The following is a 15589-nucleotide window of genomic DNA, read 5'->3' as shown; positions in this document are numbered from 1 at the left end:
TGGCATCGGAAGTGACGCAGGTGCAAATGAGGGTGCAATGAAGACGGATTTCCCTCTGATTGGTTGCCTGCTCTGTCCGAGCGGCTCAGGACCCCCGCAGCATGCTGGGGGTCGCAGTTCTTCAGGCAGCCCGGCGCGCACGCGCATTGCAGTCAGCCGCCATCGCGCCGCTTGGGGTTCGAGGCTGCGGGAGCCCGTGGGGCGTCACTGCGCAGCAGGTGGGTCGGGCCGCCTGGTGTCGACCTGGATGGGCATTCGGCCCGTGCACCTGGGCGAATGAGGGCGTCTCGGGTGGGGTGGAGACCTAGAGGGGAGGGTGCGGGTCCCAGGTGTGGAAGTGCAGCCCCGGGGTGCTGTGCCTGGAGGGGAGTGAAGCCTTAAGGCCCTTGGGTAGGGATGTGGCCGCGGGGTGCTGTGTTTGAGTATGGGACCGGGAGAGGAAGCGTTAAGGATTTCCCACGTGTGGAGCCTGGAGGGAAGGTCTCAGGGCCCGGGTGCCGTGCCTTGGAGGGGAGTAAAGCTTTAAGCCCTTGGGTGGGGATGTGGTCTTGGGGTGCTATGAAAGGTTTCTCACGAGTGGAGCCGGGAGGGAAAGTCTCAAGGCCCTTGAATGGGGGTGTGGCCTTGGGTTGCTGTGCCCCGGAGGGGAGTAAAGCCTTAAGGCCCTTGGGTGGGGGTGTGGCCTCTGGGTGCTGTGCCAGAGTAGGTGGCTGGGAGGGGGAGAGCCAACGGTTTCCAGGAGTGGAGCTGGGAGGGAAGGTCTCAAGGCCCTTAGGTGGGGGTGTGGCCTTAGGGATGTTGTGCCCTGGAAGGGAGTAAGGCTTTAAAGCCCTTTGATTGGGAGGTGTGGCCTCTGGGTGCTGTGCCAGAGTATGGGGGTGGGAGGGGGACAGTGAAGGGTTTCCCACGTGTGGAACCAGGAAGGAAGGTCTCAAGGCCTTTCAATGGGGGTGTGGTCCCGGAATGCTGCAGCCCATAGTGGGGTAGGGAGGGGCAGTGAGGGAGAGGGCTATCAGGTGGGAGCATGGAGTATGGTTTGACTGGGAACTGGGGTGTAGTTCTAACTTGTGGGGCTAGGAAGGGAGGTCTGGGAGTCCCCGTGTGGGATTGTGGCCCCGGAATGCTGTGCTCAGGAAGGGCCCAAGTGTGGTGCTGGGAAGGGCCATCTGGAGGACCCATCTGATGGGAGTTTGGAATGGTATGAACTAGGATCCTGGAGTGTGGTTCTAACGTGTGGGACCAGCAAGGGGCAAGGCTGAGAGAGCTTGGCCCAGTGAAGGCTTCTTAGGTGTAGACTGGGTAGAAGCTAGTGGACCAGTCTTGAGGCTGGGAGACTGCAGCAGAGGGGGAGGGGAAGGCATTAGGAGAGGGTGAATGGGGACCTCTGGATGCAGATCCAGGCAGGGCTAGGAAGTCCAGGAGGGGGAAAGATGAGTACGTATGAGTGGGGCAGGGAGGGCTTTCGGTGTCCCTGTGTTTGTGTCCTCCAGAGGCAGGATTTGAAAGTATACTTAGGTTGGGGGAGGAAGGGTGGGAAGAGATTGGGAAAGTTGGGGGAGAGTTCTAGGAGCAGTCCTCTGGGCAGAGTGATAATAAACTGCTTAGGGGTGTGGGGTGTCTGCTGAGTTGTTGGGGCACCTGGAGACCTTTTGGTCTCTCTGCAGCTCCCTGCAAATGGGTTCTGTTTGAGTTAGGTGCCTCGCTCCTGCCCAAAGACCCCTTTCATAGCCTAGGGATGACAGCCGTGGCTCTTAGATGCTGTCCTGACCTGGAGGGCTTGGGGAAGAATGGAGAGTATTAGTTTCCCCAGTACTAGCTGTGGAGGGGCAGGCAAGGGGTGCTGTGAACCACTGGGAGTTAGTTTTTAAAAACTTAGAGAAAAGTTCTGAGGTCATAGGAACCCTGCCTCCATGCCCTCTGCCCAGGGTCTACCTCTTAGTATTTGGCCTCCTTTCCTCCCTTCCCACTCCACAACTGTGTCCACTGCAGGCACAGTCAGTTCCAGCTCTGAGGAGGTCAGCCCTGAAGGGCCCACTCAAAGATCCACTGCCTATCTCAGGGAGTCCCTCCCTCCCTCCCTCCCTCCATTCTCTTTGACCTTGCTCCTGTATGTTGACTGTATCTCAGCCAGCCTCTTGGCCAAGTCAGATGTTACAGGCTCATCCACCTACAGTGCAGATCCTTCCACTTTCTGACATGCTTTGGAAGTTCCCTTTCCTACCCTGGAGCCAGAACAGGGCCCCATGTTACTTACCATGAGCCACCTCACTTTTCTTGATCTTTGGGCCTGTGATCTTGAGTTTTTTAGGAAGCTCAGGCCAGTTTGTTCAGGACATCTGTGTCTGGCTATGCGTGGTCTCGTGTGAGAGTATTTCTTGGCAGGGACCACAGAAGGCAACTATTTTAATAATGATCTGTCTCACTGTGCTTTTGCACTCTTCTAAAGGTGTATTCTCACCTTTTGTAATATATAAGTAATTTGTGCTTGAGTACAGGGGAGACCTTGTGGCCATTTCCCGCTGACCTAGTGAGTTTAGTTTTAGTGTTTATGGATTATAATAATCAGGCCCGACCACAGAGGTTAGAAAAGGTGGTATTTTGTTTACAGGGCCTGAGGAGGAGTTGGTGTTGTTTGCAGCTAAGGCAATAGCCAGCAATGAGGTTTCCTTAGGTGCTTAAGAGGCCTGGAGGAGGTACTTGAGTTCTATGTCCAGCCAGCCTTGGGATTCCCCCACGTCGGCCACCTGTCCAGCCACCTCCTGTAACTCTCTCTCTCTTTCTCAGCTTCAGCATCCCAGGCCCCAGGAGAGGATAAACCCTGGTCAGGCTTGACATGCCCATTCTGTTCCATCTGGTGGAGCCAGTGGGCTGAACTCCAGGAAATCTATCTAAACCAAATCTTGGACAGCCCCTAGGGGTTAGGATTAACCTGCATCATAATGTGCTACAATCCCTGTGTCTTCAGTGCTGGGAGGAATTCAGGTGATGAATTGTGGCCTTACTCAAGCTATTTGATCCCATTGGATATGTGTAACAGGAAAAGTCCTTGTGACAGTGCAACCAGGTATTGGCCCAAGGGAAGCAAACAGTGTGTTTATGACTACAGTCTTTCGAGAGTCCAAAGATGGCCTCTTGCTGGTCTTAACTGCCAGGGTTGCATTATGAAGGGAGATGGTTGTCTAGGGCAGACTGTTGCCTCCTGTGGCCATAGACATCTAGTCCTTTCTGTTAGCCAGGCCCCCTTACCTCTTCTTTTTTTAAACTTTAAAAAAAAAATTTATCTATTATTTTTATTTTATGTGTATGCGTGTATTGCCTGCATGTAGGTAAATGCACCCGTGTCATGCAATGCCCGCGGAGGTCAGAAGAGGCTGTTGGATCCCCTGGGACTGGAGTTATGGACAGTTGTTAGCTGCCGTGTGGGTGCTGGGATTTGAACCTAGAGCATCTTTTGATGTGGAGTAACATCAGCTCCAGCAAGAAAACACAGCTACATTTTATCCCACTGGGCACTGAACACACAGAGCTCTATGTGGCACATGCAGGTATGTGGTCATTTGAGCATGTAATTTTCCTTTCTTTAGACAACATCAGATATGTTCATCCTACACAGAACTTGTGTCCGTGAAGGTAACTGTGAACTTGTTAAGATGTCCACACACAGGCCCCACCCACCAGATCCCTGGGAATTCATGTCATCTCATGGTCTCACAAGCCCTGAGGGGTAGGGACAAAGAGCAGGTGGGAAAACAGATGCAGAGTGTAAAGCTAAGTCCTGGGCTTAGGACTCTATCTGCCAACTGATAGCTGCTTGATCTTTCTTGCTTCAGTTCCTCATTAGTGCTCCCTTCCTTCAGCCTCTGACTGGTCCTCCCCACATTCCCTTCACCACTGTGGTCATCACACATAACCATCACCTCTGTTTCTTCTAAGGTCAACCTTTTGTGACCTTCTCTTCCACTTTCCAAGTTCTGAACATAGAAGAGGTAAGGGCGGGCTGGAGAGATGCCAACGGTTAAGAGAACTGGCTGCTCTTACAGATGACACAGGTTCGGTTCCCAACACCCACATGGTGGTGGCTTACAGCCATCCTTTTAGCTCCAGTACCAGGGGATCCAACGTCATCTTCTGGCCTCTGTGGGCATTGCATGTATGAGTGCACTTACTTAGATGCAGGTATAGCATTCATACACATAAAATAAAAATAAAAAAATCTTTTTGAAGTTAAGAAAAGAGGGGCTGGAGAGAATTGGCTCAGTGGTTAAGAGCACTGACTGCTCTTGCAGAGGAACTGGGTTTGATTCCCAGCACCCACATAGCAGCTAACAACTGTCCTAACTCTAGTTCCAGGGGATCCAACACCCTCTTCGACCTCTGTGGGCACTGCATGACATGGGTGCACTTATACACATGCAGGCAATATACTCATACACATAAAATAAAAATAATAAAATATTAAAAAGAAAAAGATGTTGGGTCAATCAAAGAAAAGTTGAAAGCCTGGACAGAGGTTGGCAAACCAACTTAGAGGCCAGCTGATAGCTTGCCTTTGGAAGGATGTTACATGGAAGCATGTCGGGGGCATAGGACTCTCATTGCCTTATTACAAGGCAGAGTTGAGTAGTCACCACCAAGATTGACTCCGGGGCCTAATCTATTACCTGAGTCTTTGCATTTGCTGTCCTTTTTCTAGGAGAATGCATTTGTAATCCTGAGGTAGGGATGGAAACCCAAAGTTAATCAAGTTTCTGAACTCAGAAATTTATTTTTGTTGAACTGATAATAAGAATCATTAGAGCCACTGGGCGGGTGTGGTGGCACATGCCTTTAATGCCAGCACTTGGGAGGCAGAGGCAGGCAGCTCTCCACAGAGGTGAGTTCAAGGCCAGCCTGGTCTATATAGTGAGTTCCAGGATAGCTGGGGCTACAGGAGACCTTGTTTCAAAAAGACCAAAAAAAAAAAAAAAATCATTAGATCATTAGAGCCAGGCATGGTGGCTGGGGTGGGAGGGAGGATGGGTATGCTGCCAGTGTGGGCTGTAGGGGTGAGGTTGCCCCTATAGCCCAGGGGTTTTTATGTCTCCATTTAGCCTCCAAATATGTCCCATATTTGACCCCAGTAGATGGTCCTGAGGTTCATACTAGGCATCAGGCACAGATGGCATGTCCTTCAACAGAGATGTCTTGTTAAAAGGTATAGTCAACAAATACTGAACCAGGAACTGCTAGGCCCACAGTGACTTACCTGTAAGTCCCTGCTTTGCTAAGACTTGTGTTCCAGTAGGGGAGGCAGGCCATGAGCAGATACAAAGCGGGTGTAGTTGAGGTATGTGAAAATGTGCGGGGACTGTGGAAGGAAAGTCTTGAGGGACCAGCTCTGTAAGATGAAAATTGATTGGAGGGGAGCTGGGGTAGGAGAGATGGTGGTACAGCTGTGGTCATGGACAGATTTTTCTTGAGTTCTTCAAAAACAGTTTTTAAAAGAAAATTTGGTTCCTTTCTGTCATTCTGTCAGCCACATTGCTTGCATTGGGTCTGGGTGTTGTTTTCTTCTTATGCTACCTAGGGGAACCTCCCTCCTGCTGGCTTTAAGGATCTTTGGACCCAGGTGGACCCTGGGAGTCACAATGATGACATTATAGGCCTAAGGCCAGGCGTGGTCTGCCTGGGTCCTTTTAGCTAGCTTGTTTTTTAGCCATTAGAATCAAGGAGCTTCACCTTAGCATCCCTCATTCTAGTTTCTCTCCTTCTATAGGTGCCTGACCTGTGTGTAGGGATGCAGCCAGGGGTGGGGAGATTGTTGGTGAGGACCAGAGCTTTCTCTTCCAGACCCTGTTTGATTCTTTATACCTGGTCCTATGGAAAGATAAGCCCACTCACATCCAGGTATTTCCAGAAACAGATGTTGGTTATCCGCCAACCTTCAGCATGGGTTACACTCTTCTACTTTTTTTTTCTAAAGACATACTTTATTTTAGGTGTTTAGGTGCACCTACATCCTCCATGTCTTGGGGACTAAAGTTGTCCCAATAATATATAGTTATATGTTAAACTGGCTTTACATTTTGGGCATAAATCCAATCTAGTGTGATGTGATGTATACATCATACAGAGTAAGAATATTTACTGATATTGTAAGGCATTTTCATCTAGATATATAACTAAAATAAATTGTCCTGTAATTTTTCATCTTTATCTTATCCTTTTTTTAAAAAAAATATTTTATCATTTTTATTTTATGTGTATGCATGTATTGCCTGCATGTAGGTAAGTGCACCCATGTCACGCAATGCCTGCAGAGGACAGAAGAGGCCATCAGATCCCCTGGAACTGGAGTTACAGACAGTTGTTAGTTGCCATGTGGGTGCTGGGATTCGAACCTGGGTCTTCTGCAAGAACAGCCAGTGTTCTTAACCGCTGAGCCATCTCTCCAGCCCCTGTCTTATCCTTTTTTTTTTTTTTTTTTAAATAGGGGCTCACTATGTAGCTCCATCTGCCCTGGAACTTGTTATCTTAGACCAGACCAGCCTGAAATCCACCAGCCTCTGCCTCCCAAGTGCTGTTATTAAAGGCGTGTGCTACCATGTCTGGCTTATCCTTAACTTTAAAAAATTCTATTATTACCAGTCTTATAAAATTGCCCTTTCCACATACTTTAATTTTTATCTGTACAAGTAAAAAGTTAGAGTTGTACTGACAGTAGCAAGCAGATTGCTTAGAAATAATTTGGCATAGTATCTGGGGATGGTGCATACAGGGTTGAGCTCAGACACTTTCCTTCCTTCTTTTCATGGGTGTCCCATGGCTGGGGTCTCACCATGTGGGCATCTGTTTTGTTGATGTCCCCTGTTTTTCCTCAGGTCCTGGCACTGTTGACTTCCCTTGGGCACCTTGTTATCATTGGTATCTCTGCTAGACACAGTTGCATTTCCGTGGAGGTCTGGTAAGATGCTGCCTTTGGAGAAGGTGTTGGCTTCCCCCAGGAGCTCCCTACCCCCTCCACAACCACCTACTCTGGGGTCAGAAGATACAGCCCAGCAGGAAGAGTCCAGGGAGCAAGAGAAACCCAGCCGGGGGGAAAAACTCATTGAGCACCCGGAACCCAGGCAAGAGGAAGAACCCAGCCAACAGGAGGAACCCAGCCAGCAGGAAGAACCCAGCCAACAGGAGGAACCCAGCCAACAGGAGGAACTCATTCAGCAGAGGGAACCTAGCCAGCAGGATGAACACTTAAAGCAAGATGAATGCAGCCAGTGGGATGAATCCACTAGACAGGAAGAAGCCATCCAGCAGGAGGAAGCCATCCAGCAGGATGAGCCCATCCAGCAGGAGGAACCCATCCAGCAAGAGGAAGTCATTCAGCAGGAAGAAGCCATCCAGCAGGATGAGCCCATCCAGCAGGAGGAACCCATCCAACAGGATGAACCCATCCAGCAAGAGGAAGTCATTCAGCAGGAGGAAGTCATCAAGCAGGAGGAAGTCATCCAGCAGGAGGAGCCTATTCAACAGGATAAACCCATCCAGCAAGATGAGCCCATTCAACAGGAGGAACCCATCCAACAGGATGAGCCCATTCAACAGGAGGAACCCATCCAACAAGATGAACCCATCCAACAGGTTGAACCCATCCAGCAGGATGAGCCCATTCAACAAGATGAACCCGTCCAACGGGATAAACCCATCCAACAGGATGAGCACATTCAACAGGAGGAACCCATTCAACAGGTTGAATCCATCCAGCAGGATGAACCCATTCAACAGGATGAGCCCATTCAACAGGAGGAACCCATTCAACAGGATGAACACATTCAACAGGAAGAATCCATCCAACAGAATGAACCTATCCAGCAGGATGAACCCATCCAGCAGGATGAGCCCATTCAACAGGATGAACCCATCCAGGGGGATGAACCCATTCAACAGGAGGAACCCACCCAATGGGATGAGCCCATCCAGCAGGATGAACCCATTCAGCAGGATGAACCCATTCAGCAGGAGGAACACATTCAGAAGGATGAACCCATCTCACAGGAGGAACCCATCCAGCAGGATGAACCCATTCAACAGGATGAGCCCATCCAGCAAGAGGAACCCATCCAGCAGGAGGAACCCATCCAGCAGGAGGAATCCATTCAACAGGATGAATCCATTCAGCAGGAGGAACACATTCAGAAGGATGAACCCATCCAGCAGGATGAACCCATCCAGCAGGAGGAACCCATCCAACAGGATGAACCCATTCAACAGGATGAGCCCATCCAGCAAGAGGAACCCATCCAGCAGGATGAGCCCATTGAGCAGGATGTGCCCATCCAGCAGGAGGAACCTGTCCAGCAGGATGAGCCCATTGAGCAGGATGAGCCCATCCAGCAGGAGGAACCCATCCAGCAGGATGAGCCCATTGAGCAGGATGAGCCCATCCAGCAGGAGGAACCCATCCAGCAAGAGGAACCCATCCAACAGGAGGAAATCATTCAGCAGGAGGAAGTCATTCAGCAGGAAGAAGTCATTGAACAGTATGAACCCATTCAACGGGAAGAACTCATCCAGAAGGATGAGCCCATCCTACAGGTTGAACCCAGCAGGAAGGATGAACCCAGTCAGGAGGATAAAACCAGCCAACAGGAAGAGCCTAGCCCACAACCAGAACCAGAGACCATCCCTGAGAGATCTCCTGCTGACCTTGAGTTCTCCCGCCTACGCTTCCGGGAATTTGTCTACCAGGAAGCAGCTGGGCCTCACCAGACTCTGGCTAGGCTCCATGAGCTCTGCCGCCAGTGGCTGCGGCCTGAGGCCTGCTCCAAGGAGCAGATTCTGGAGATGCTGGTTCTGGAGCAGTTCCTGGGTATCTTGCCAGACAGGGTCCGTCCCTGGGTGGTGGCCCAGTATCCTGAGAACTGCAAGAAGGCTGCCTCCCTGGTGGAGGGTCTCTCTGACATCCTGGAGGAGCCAGGTGAGGCTGCCACCCCAGAAGAAAGCATGCCTTAGAGGAGACGGGCAGGAGGTCCTGGAAGGATTGAAGTCTACAACATAGAGTTCAAACCCCAGCTGTGGCTTTCCTGAGAGTTTAGTCACCCCATGTGTTAAGAGGCACAGAAACCAGCATCCCTGAGATGGTAAGGGAGCTCCTCAGTCAGCAGGGATCCACGCCCCCACCGCTCTGCCCAGTGGCATCTCCACCAGGCTTGCCTCATGGACTAGGACAGCTACTTGGGCTCCTGCCCTCACATGTGCTTTCCAGGTGTTAGGAAGCAGGAGAAATGGAGGGCAGTCAAAGGCAGGTACCAGGCTGTTAAAAACTAGGTAAATATTCTGGGTGCTGTATCGCTGGCTGGAGGTTTCCTCCATGTCTAAGGGTGGGGCCTGAGAGATGGGTGGTGATGGTGTCGGGGAGCCTAGGTGCTTTGGTCATACCATGGGTCCATAACTGGCCCACTGTGGATTTTCTGTGTGGTTGTTGGCTCAAGTCTCAATCTCTTGGAATCACTGTTGCCTTGATTGTACACAGGGGTGATGTTGTGTTCCCCGGGTGGGTCATCACCTTCATCCAGCGAGGGAGTCTATGAGCGGTGTGCCAAGCCCCTGCTGCTACCACGAGGGCTGCTGAGTCCCAGCAGAAACCTAAGATCTAGGGACATCCTGCTGTACCGTGATACCTGTGAGTAGCAAGAGTCCACTAGCCTCTGGCTGGCCTTCATGGGGAGGTGGCTGGGTGTATGTGTGTGTGTGTGTGTGTGTGTGTGTGTGTGTGTGTGTGCACGTGCGCGTGCATGTATGTGCGCTTGTGGTTGGGAAAGAGGAGAGTGTTCTGGAGGCAGCAAAAAGCCAGGGGGAGGTCAGGTAACAGGGCATTGATGTCTGTGCTGAGCAGTGACTTACTCATGTAGGGCCTTGTGAATATGAGATGTGTTACTTTTTTTTTTTTTTCTCAATTTGCCATCCCTACATGTTTATCAAACAAGGTATCATTTCATTGTGAATATAGTTTAGTGGTAGAGTACTTACTTGCCTAGCATGGATGCAGCTCTAAGTCAAAACCTTAGTACTACCAAAAAATAATATGTGTGTGTATTTTTTTCCTCATGACCCCATCATACCCTCTAAAAATAAAATTGTGTCCTAGTGCATATATATCAGGTGAGTCAAAGGTCCGTGGGCTGTGGTGGACTCATGCCCTCTCACTTGTTATTCAAGTCAGGCAGCCCTTCCAGGATGGTCAGAGTTTTGGCCCCTCGTGTGCTCTGCCCTTCCAGTAGTTTGCCCTTTTGAAGAGGCTACAGTGACATGGCCTTATTGTGGGCAGTCTGGTGTGTGGCATGGATTCCTCACAACTAGTGGACAAAGGCCATGTGCACTTTAGCATTCATATACTGCAGAAACATTCACGTGGCTCTGAGAAAACTTTGTGCTGCATTCAGTGCCAGCATAGGAGGCTGCTTACTTGCCCTGACAGCACTGTGATATATATATATAAATAAATTAATTAATTTATTTTTGGTCTTTCTGAGACAGGGTCTCCCTGTAGCTCCAGCTGTCCTGGAACTCACTATGTAGACCAGGCTGGCCTTGAACTCACAGAGACCTGCCTGCCTCTGCCTCCCGAGTGCTGGGATTAAAGGCGTGCGCCACCACGCCCAGCTTATTTATTATTTTTATTTTATGTGTATGAGTGTATTGCCTACATGTAGGTAAGTGCACCCATGTCATGCAATGCCTGCGGAGGACAGAAGAGGCTGTCAGATCTCCTGGAACTGGAGTTATGGACAGTTGTTAGCTGTCATATGGGTGCTGGGATTTGAACCCGGGTCTTCTGCAAGAGCAGTGTTCTTAACTGCTGAGCCATCTCTCCAGCCCCAGCACTGTGTGTTTTGTTGAAGATTTCTACCAATCTAGTTGGCACAAAAAGAGCAAAGCCCCGTTCATGACTTGAGCTGGCATGTCTGAGGTCTGCTGAGCTTCAGTGTCTTCCCTCCTACCGGTCCTCCTGGCTTTGTCGATTGCAGGCAGATGCAGTGTCCACCCGGCTTTGGGAAGTGTGTGTGAAGAGGTTTTTCTTTCCTCATCCTGGGGCCTGTGTGGGAGGCAGTGGGATTTGTTTGTTTTGGAGATGCCCAGCCACTAAGAACTTGTCTCCTCAGCCCCTCTTCTCCCAGCCTGGCCAACTCTGGAATCCATGCTTCTCGATCATGGGAGAACAGGGGTGAAGAATGAAGAGGCCAACTCTGCCACAGCTGAGCAGAAGGTAGGTAAAGGGGACTACTGCTGGCCCAGGGGGGCTGATCTTGTCCAGCAGCTCACAGGGTCTGTCCCTCCATGACAGCTGACATGCTCCCTCTCCCAACATGAATACTCTGCCACAGGAAAAAATTATGGGCCCAAATATCGTGTTGAGGCTGAGAAACCTGCCCTTGTGGAAACTCAGGGGTAGAAGCCTCAGGGCACCGTGGGGTGGGTCAGAGCTGCTGTTTCAGAAACATCATTTCCACAGGGGCCTCTACAGTCAGAATGGGACCACTTGGATCCTACAGAAGATAACCTGACCAGTTACAGCAAGCTGCTCCTGTGGGGTGAGACCCACCTCCCACTGGCTCACGCTCTACCCTGCATCCTCTTCAAGAGCTGTTGGCGTGGAGGATTCTGACCCTGTTCCAGGGACTGTAGTTGGGACACCAAGGGTGATTTAAATGTGATAAACAACATGTTTTAAGTGTCTTTGAACTTGGATTTGTTTACCAAGTTCCTTACCTGTCCTGGTCTGTACTTCTACGTTCTGCCTGGGTCCTGGGGCTTTCTGTTTGCAGACCGGGCCTCTGGATTTAGAAAGGCCTTCTGGCTCCAAGGCACCTAGATTCCCACCTCACTGGTAAAGAGTCTTTTTTCATTTAAGTTCTTACTCCAGAATCTTCCATTGTAGGGAGGCTCAAATATAGAATCAGCTCTGTTTTGTAGTTTTGTATCTTTTTTTTCCTGGCGTTGGGGACTGATCCAGGATCTCGCACATGCTTGGCATGTGCTGCACTACTGAGTATACACAGTCCAATTTTGTGTTGCTTTTGACTTCCCTTCCCTCTGGACTCCCCACATTTCCCTCTGGCTCTACTTATAACCTCCATCTTCACCCAGGAAGATCTGCCTCTGCCTCTGCTGCCCTTCTAGAACTCTCAGCTGTCCAGGGGTTCTGACTGGAATGAGCTTTGGTGGAGATGGTGGTGGAGGGATTGTCCCTATACAAAGACTGCAACCTGGGTCCCAGATAGCCAGTGGGACATGGAGCCTCTCAGCTGTGTAGATGCCTCTTTTACTTTTTCTTTTTCCTCCAAACCTCAGGGTATCAGTTTTTCCAAGCTGGCCCAGCCTCCACGATGGAGACAGAGGAACCTCGTGCAATGGAAGAACTGCCTGGAGGGAGCCGCCCAGGTGAGGTTGAATTAGATAGTGTTGGTCAGGGATCTGGTGGGGGTAACTATGGTAGAGTACATCTCTCTTTTTTAAGATTTGTGGGGCTCCTCATACCTCCGTCAGCCTCAGCAGAGACCCCAGCTTTGACTTAATTTATTCTCATACCCACTGTGTAGGGGCAGGAGGCTGGAATTCAGGCATTTCATTATCTCTTGCTGAACAAACTCCACTAAAACCTGTCACCTGAAAGAGCACACTTGTGATCTGTTGGTTGACTGGGCTAAGTCAACTCTCTAGCCCTCCTATTCCTTTCTGGTGGCTCTAAGGACACACCCACACTCACAGTCATGCAGAGGCCTGCCCAGGTTCCAGTGGCCTCACACACTGACAATTGGCACTGGCTCTCCACAGACTTGAGCTAAGGCTGTGAAACCAGGTTATTCTTTTTGCTTCTCCAAGTGGCTGACTTTGACTTCCTCACAGGATGCACCTGGGATTTGGGGGGGCGCATTCATGGGTAAGCACTTACCATACTACTGCTTGCTTTGTGTATGCCAGTGTCCCACTGGCTGCAGTCAGTCCCAGGGCCAAGTGAGTGAGGGAGACCGTCCCAGGGCACAATTCCTGAGATTATGGTTCATTACTACCCATCAGGGTAGCCAGTTGGCCTACTACAGGGTTCATTTCTCCTTCTCGTGACAGACTCGTTCCCCTCCTCCACCCCGCAGTTCTATGTGATCTGCACTGCTAAAGTCACCTCAATTGCAGCTTGAGATCTCAAACAGAGCAGGAAGGAGTGGCTCCTCCTGACCTTTCATATTTCTGACCAGAATCTAGTTCCATGGCCACCTTACCAGCAGAACAGCCTGGGAGTTACAGTCCTTCCAGACAGCAGCCCAAGCTCAGTGGGTACTCAGACTGTCAAAGAAGGGCATGCAGATTCTGGGGGAGGATGATGGGTCTCTGAGGCCTGTGATACTGCACTTAGCTGCTGTGAGTCATAAAGAGGGTTAGGCTGTGCATGTCAGAGCTTGTCTGATGCCTCTTCCCCTGTGCTCAGGCCTTTGGGCCTCACTTCATTTTCCTGATTCTGCTCAGGAGGCAGTTTCTGTCTCAGAGCAGGAGGTAGGACTGCTCACATTCTGACTTTGTTCCAGATGGTGGCACACAGCAGGAAAGCAAAGGGAACGTGTGTGAAGACGTCTCCATGTGTGAGACACTGACGGAGAGGCTTTCAGGGGATGTTCCTGTTAGTCCTTTGCTAGATACTGCCCAGGAAGAGGAACAACAACCTCAGAAGGTTCTGGATGCTGAGGAAGAGGATTCAAGCTCCACCAGTCCCCATAGGCAATCAGTCATCAGGCAGTCAGCCCAGGACAAAGATACCCCACAGCCGGGCACTGGGAAAAAGAGGCCCCATCCAGACGATGAAAATGACGATGACCTTGGGTGTCCCCCTAGCACAAGCAGCCAACCAACATTTGATGTGGGGAAGGAGCTTGGTGCAGATGGCCATGACTCTGGGCAGGACCCGGGCACTTCTGCTCTGGGCTGCCCTGCAGCTGATGTGTATGATGCACCCCAAGGGAAGCCCTACACCTGCAGTGAGTGTGGGGAGGCCTTTGATTGGCTCTCACATTTTATGGAGCATCACAAGAGCCACAGCCACAAGATGTGCTATGTGGGCCAGGACTGCTAGGAAACCTCTCAATTCAGCTTGGCTCTGGTCAAGCACCACAAGAGCCACAAAAAAAGAAAAGCTGTGCCCAGAGCTCTCTGCCACAGCAAGGCTCACTGGTTGGAGGATCGGCAGCTTAGTGTGTGGGTGGTTTCTTAGTTGGGGTAGAGGTGAGCCGCTCTGCTGTGTCCGGTGAAGTGACCATTTTGGTTGGGCATCTCAGTGATGTGTGCTCCTAAGCTTGTGTGGTGGTGGCTTCCTGTGGTGTCTCTATGGGCGCATCTGTGCTTACTTTCTGAATGCTAACATGGCTTAAAGCACTTGGAAATGGGAAGGGTTCACAGAAAGCCCTCATCTTATAAACCTACCTTGGGCTGATGTTCACAGCATGTAAGCCATCAGATGTGAAGGAGACTCACTTCTGCAGTGTTTTAATTCTCATATGCTGATCATTTGACATTGTACAGTGTTGAGTTGCCTTAAAGTATGTGATCTGTTGGTGCTTCCTTCAAGTCATCTTTGCCTCAGTTGCTTTTCCTTGAGCTCCCTGTTTGTTCAAACAGAACGTTCCATCTGTTTTGGCCTTTTATAAATACGTGATGTCAAATTTGTTTCTGAATTTTCCAAAGTGAAAACTGTTTCTTAATTCAAGTCACACGTCTTTTCATATATGGATTGGCTTACAAAGATCACAAAAATGAAGTTTTAGAGTGGATTTCAGCCCATTAGTGAATGGTGGAATCAAATTAGTGGGTGGCCACTGGCATTGCAAAGCAACGATGTAGAATAAAGTAGGTCAGAATGTATCATGTAGTAAATGCAAGTATTGTTTTGTGAAACTTTTCAGCTGTGTATCTAAATATGAAAGCTGGATATGATATAAAATTATTTATTAAGGGAATGTACCTAAAACAAGTTAAAAAATACTAACAGAGGTTGAAGAAATGATCTGAGCAGAGAGAACCAAACATCAGTGATCTTGTGATTTTTGCATTTCACCTCAGATTATGGCATTGTTTCTGCTGCCTTATCATAAACTTAATGCTCCGTGTAGATACAGAAAGGCTGTCTCTTTCCCTCAGTGCTTGAGCAGGTAACTTGTGTCATCCCCAAATCACAGGTTTACCGTAATAAAGCATTTATTTCTTCATTCATATCAGAGCTCATCGCTTTGACTGTGCTGCTTGCTTGTGTATTGGTAGTAGGGACTCCGCTCCCTGCAGTGATCTGAATCCAGGCTCCATCTCTACTGTAGTTTGCTTCCTACTAGAGTCTTGGAACAAGAGGGGAAGTTTGGCAGAGGACAAACCACTTCCACTCATATATCCTTAGAGAGATGATCCCATGGCCTTGGCACCCTAAGGATCTGGGAACTGCCTGCCTATCTTAGGTGCTTTTCTCTGTTAAGTTGAGCTAAATTTTCCTTTTTTTAAAAAAAAAATTATTTATTTTTTTTTGGGGGGAGGGCAGATGTGTTAAGGCACAGATGTGGAGGCGGTCAGAGGATAACTT

The 15589-nt window shown here is 49.8% G+C and overlaps 1 protein-coding gene across 1 annotated transcript; it reads left to right on the top strand.

Moving 5' to 3' along the window:
* Window positions 1–156: 156 nt before the first annotated feature.
* On the top strand, window positions 157–15227 carry Zscan18 (zinc finger and SCAN domain containing 18). The gene is made up of 7 exons (XM_008822767.2): window positions 157–218; window positions 6861–8953; window positions 9509–9658; window positions 11139–11242; window positions 11489–11567; window positions 12328–12417; window positions 13557–15227. The coding sequence occupies exons 2-7, from the start codon at window positions 6949–6951 to the stop codon at window positions 14096–14098; spliced, it is 2970 nt and encodes a 989-aa protein (XP_008820989.2). The 5' UTR covers window positions 157–218; window positions 6861–6948; the 3' UTR covers window positions 14099–15227.
* Window positions 15228–15589: the final 362 nt, after the last annotated feature.

Source organism: Nannospalax galili, unplaced genomic scaffold (assembly GCF_000622305.1).
Source record: "Nannospalax galili isolate Female #2095 unplaced genomic scaffold, S.galili_v1.0 scaffold649, whole genome shotgun sequence".
NCBI classification, from domain to species: domain Eukaryota; kingdom Metazoa; phylum Chordata; class Mammalia; order Rodentia; family Spalacidae; genus Nannospalax; species Nannospalax galili.
Note: the sequence above shows the minus strand (reverse complement) of the source record. Positions and strands in the feature narration are given on the sequence as shown.

Excerpts from the sequence above, each read along its gene's own strand:
- Zscan18 (XM_008822767.2), top strand. The coding sequence starts at position 6,949 with ATGCTGCCTTTGGAGAAGGTGTTGGCTTCCCCCAGGAGCTCCCTACCC. Across the intron at positions 8,954-9,508 it reads TGACATCCTGGAGGAGCCAG|GGGTGATGTTGTGTTCCCCG; the intron begins GTGAGGCTGCCA and ends GATTGTACACAG. Across the intron at positions 11,243-11,488 it reads CTGCCACAGCTGAGCAGAAG|GGGCCTCTACAGTCAGAATG; the intron begins GTAGGTAAAGGG and ends TCATTTCCACAG.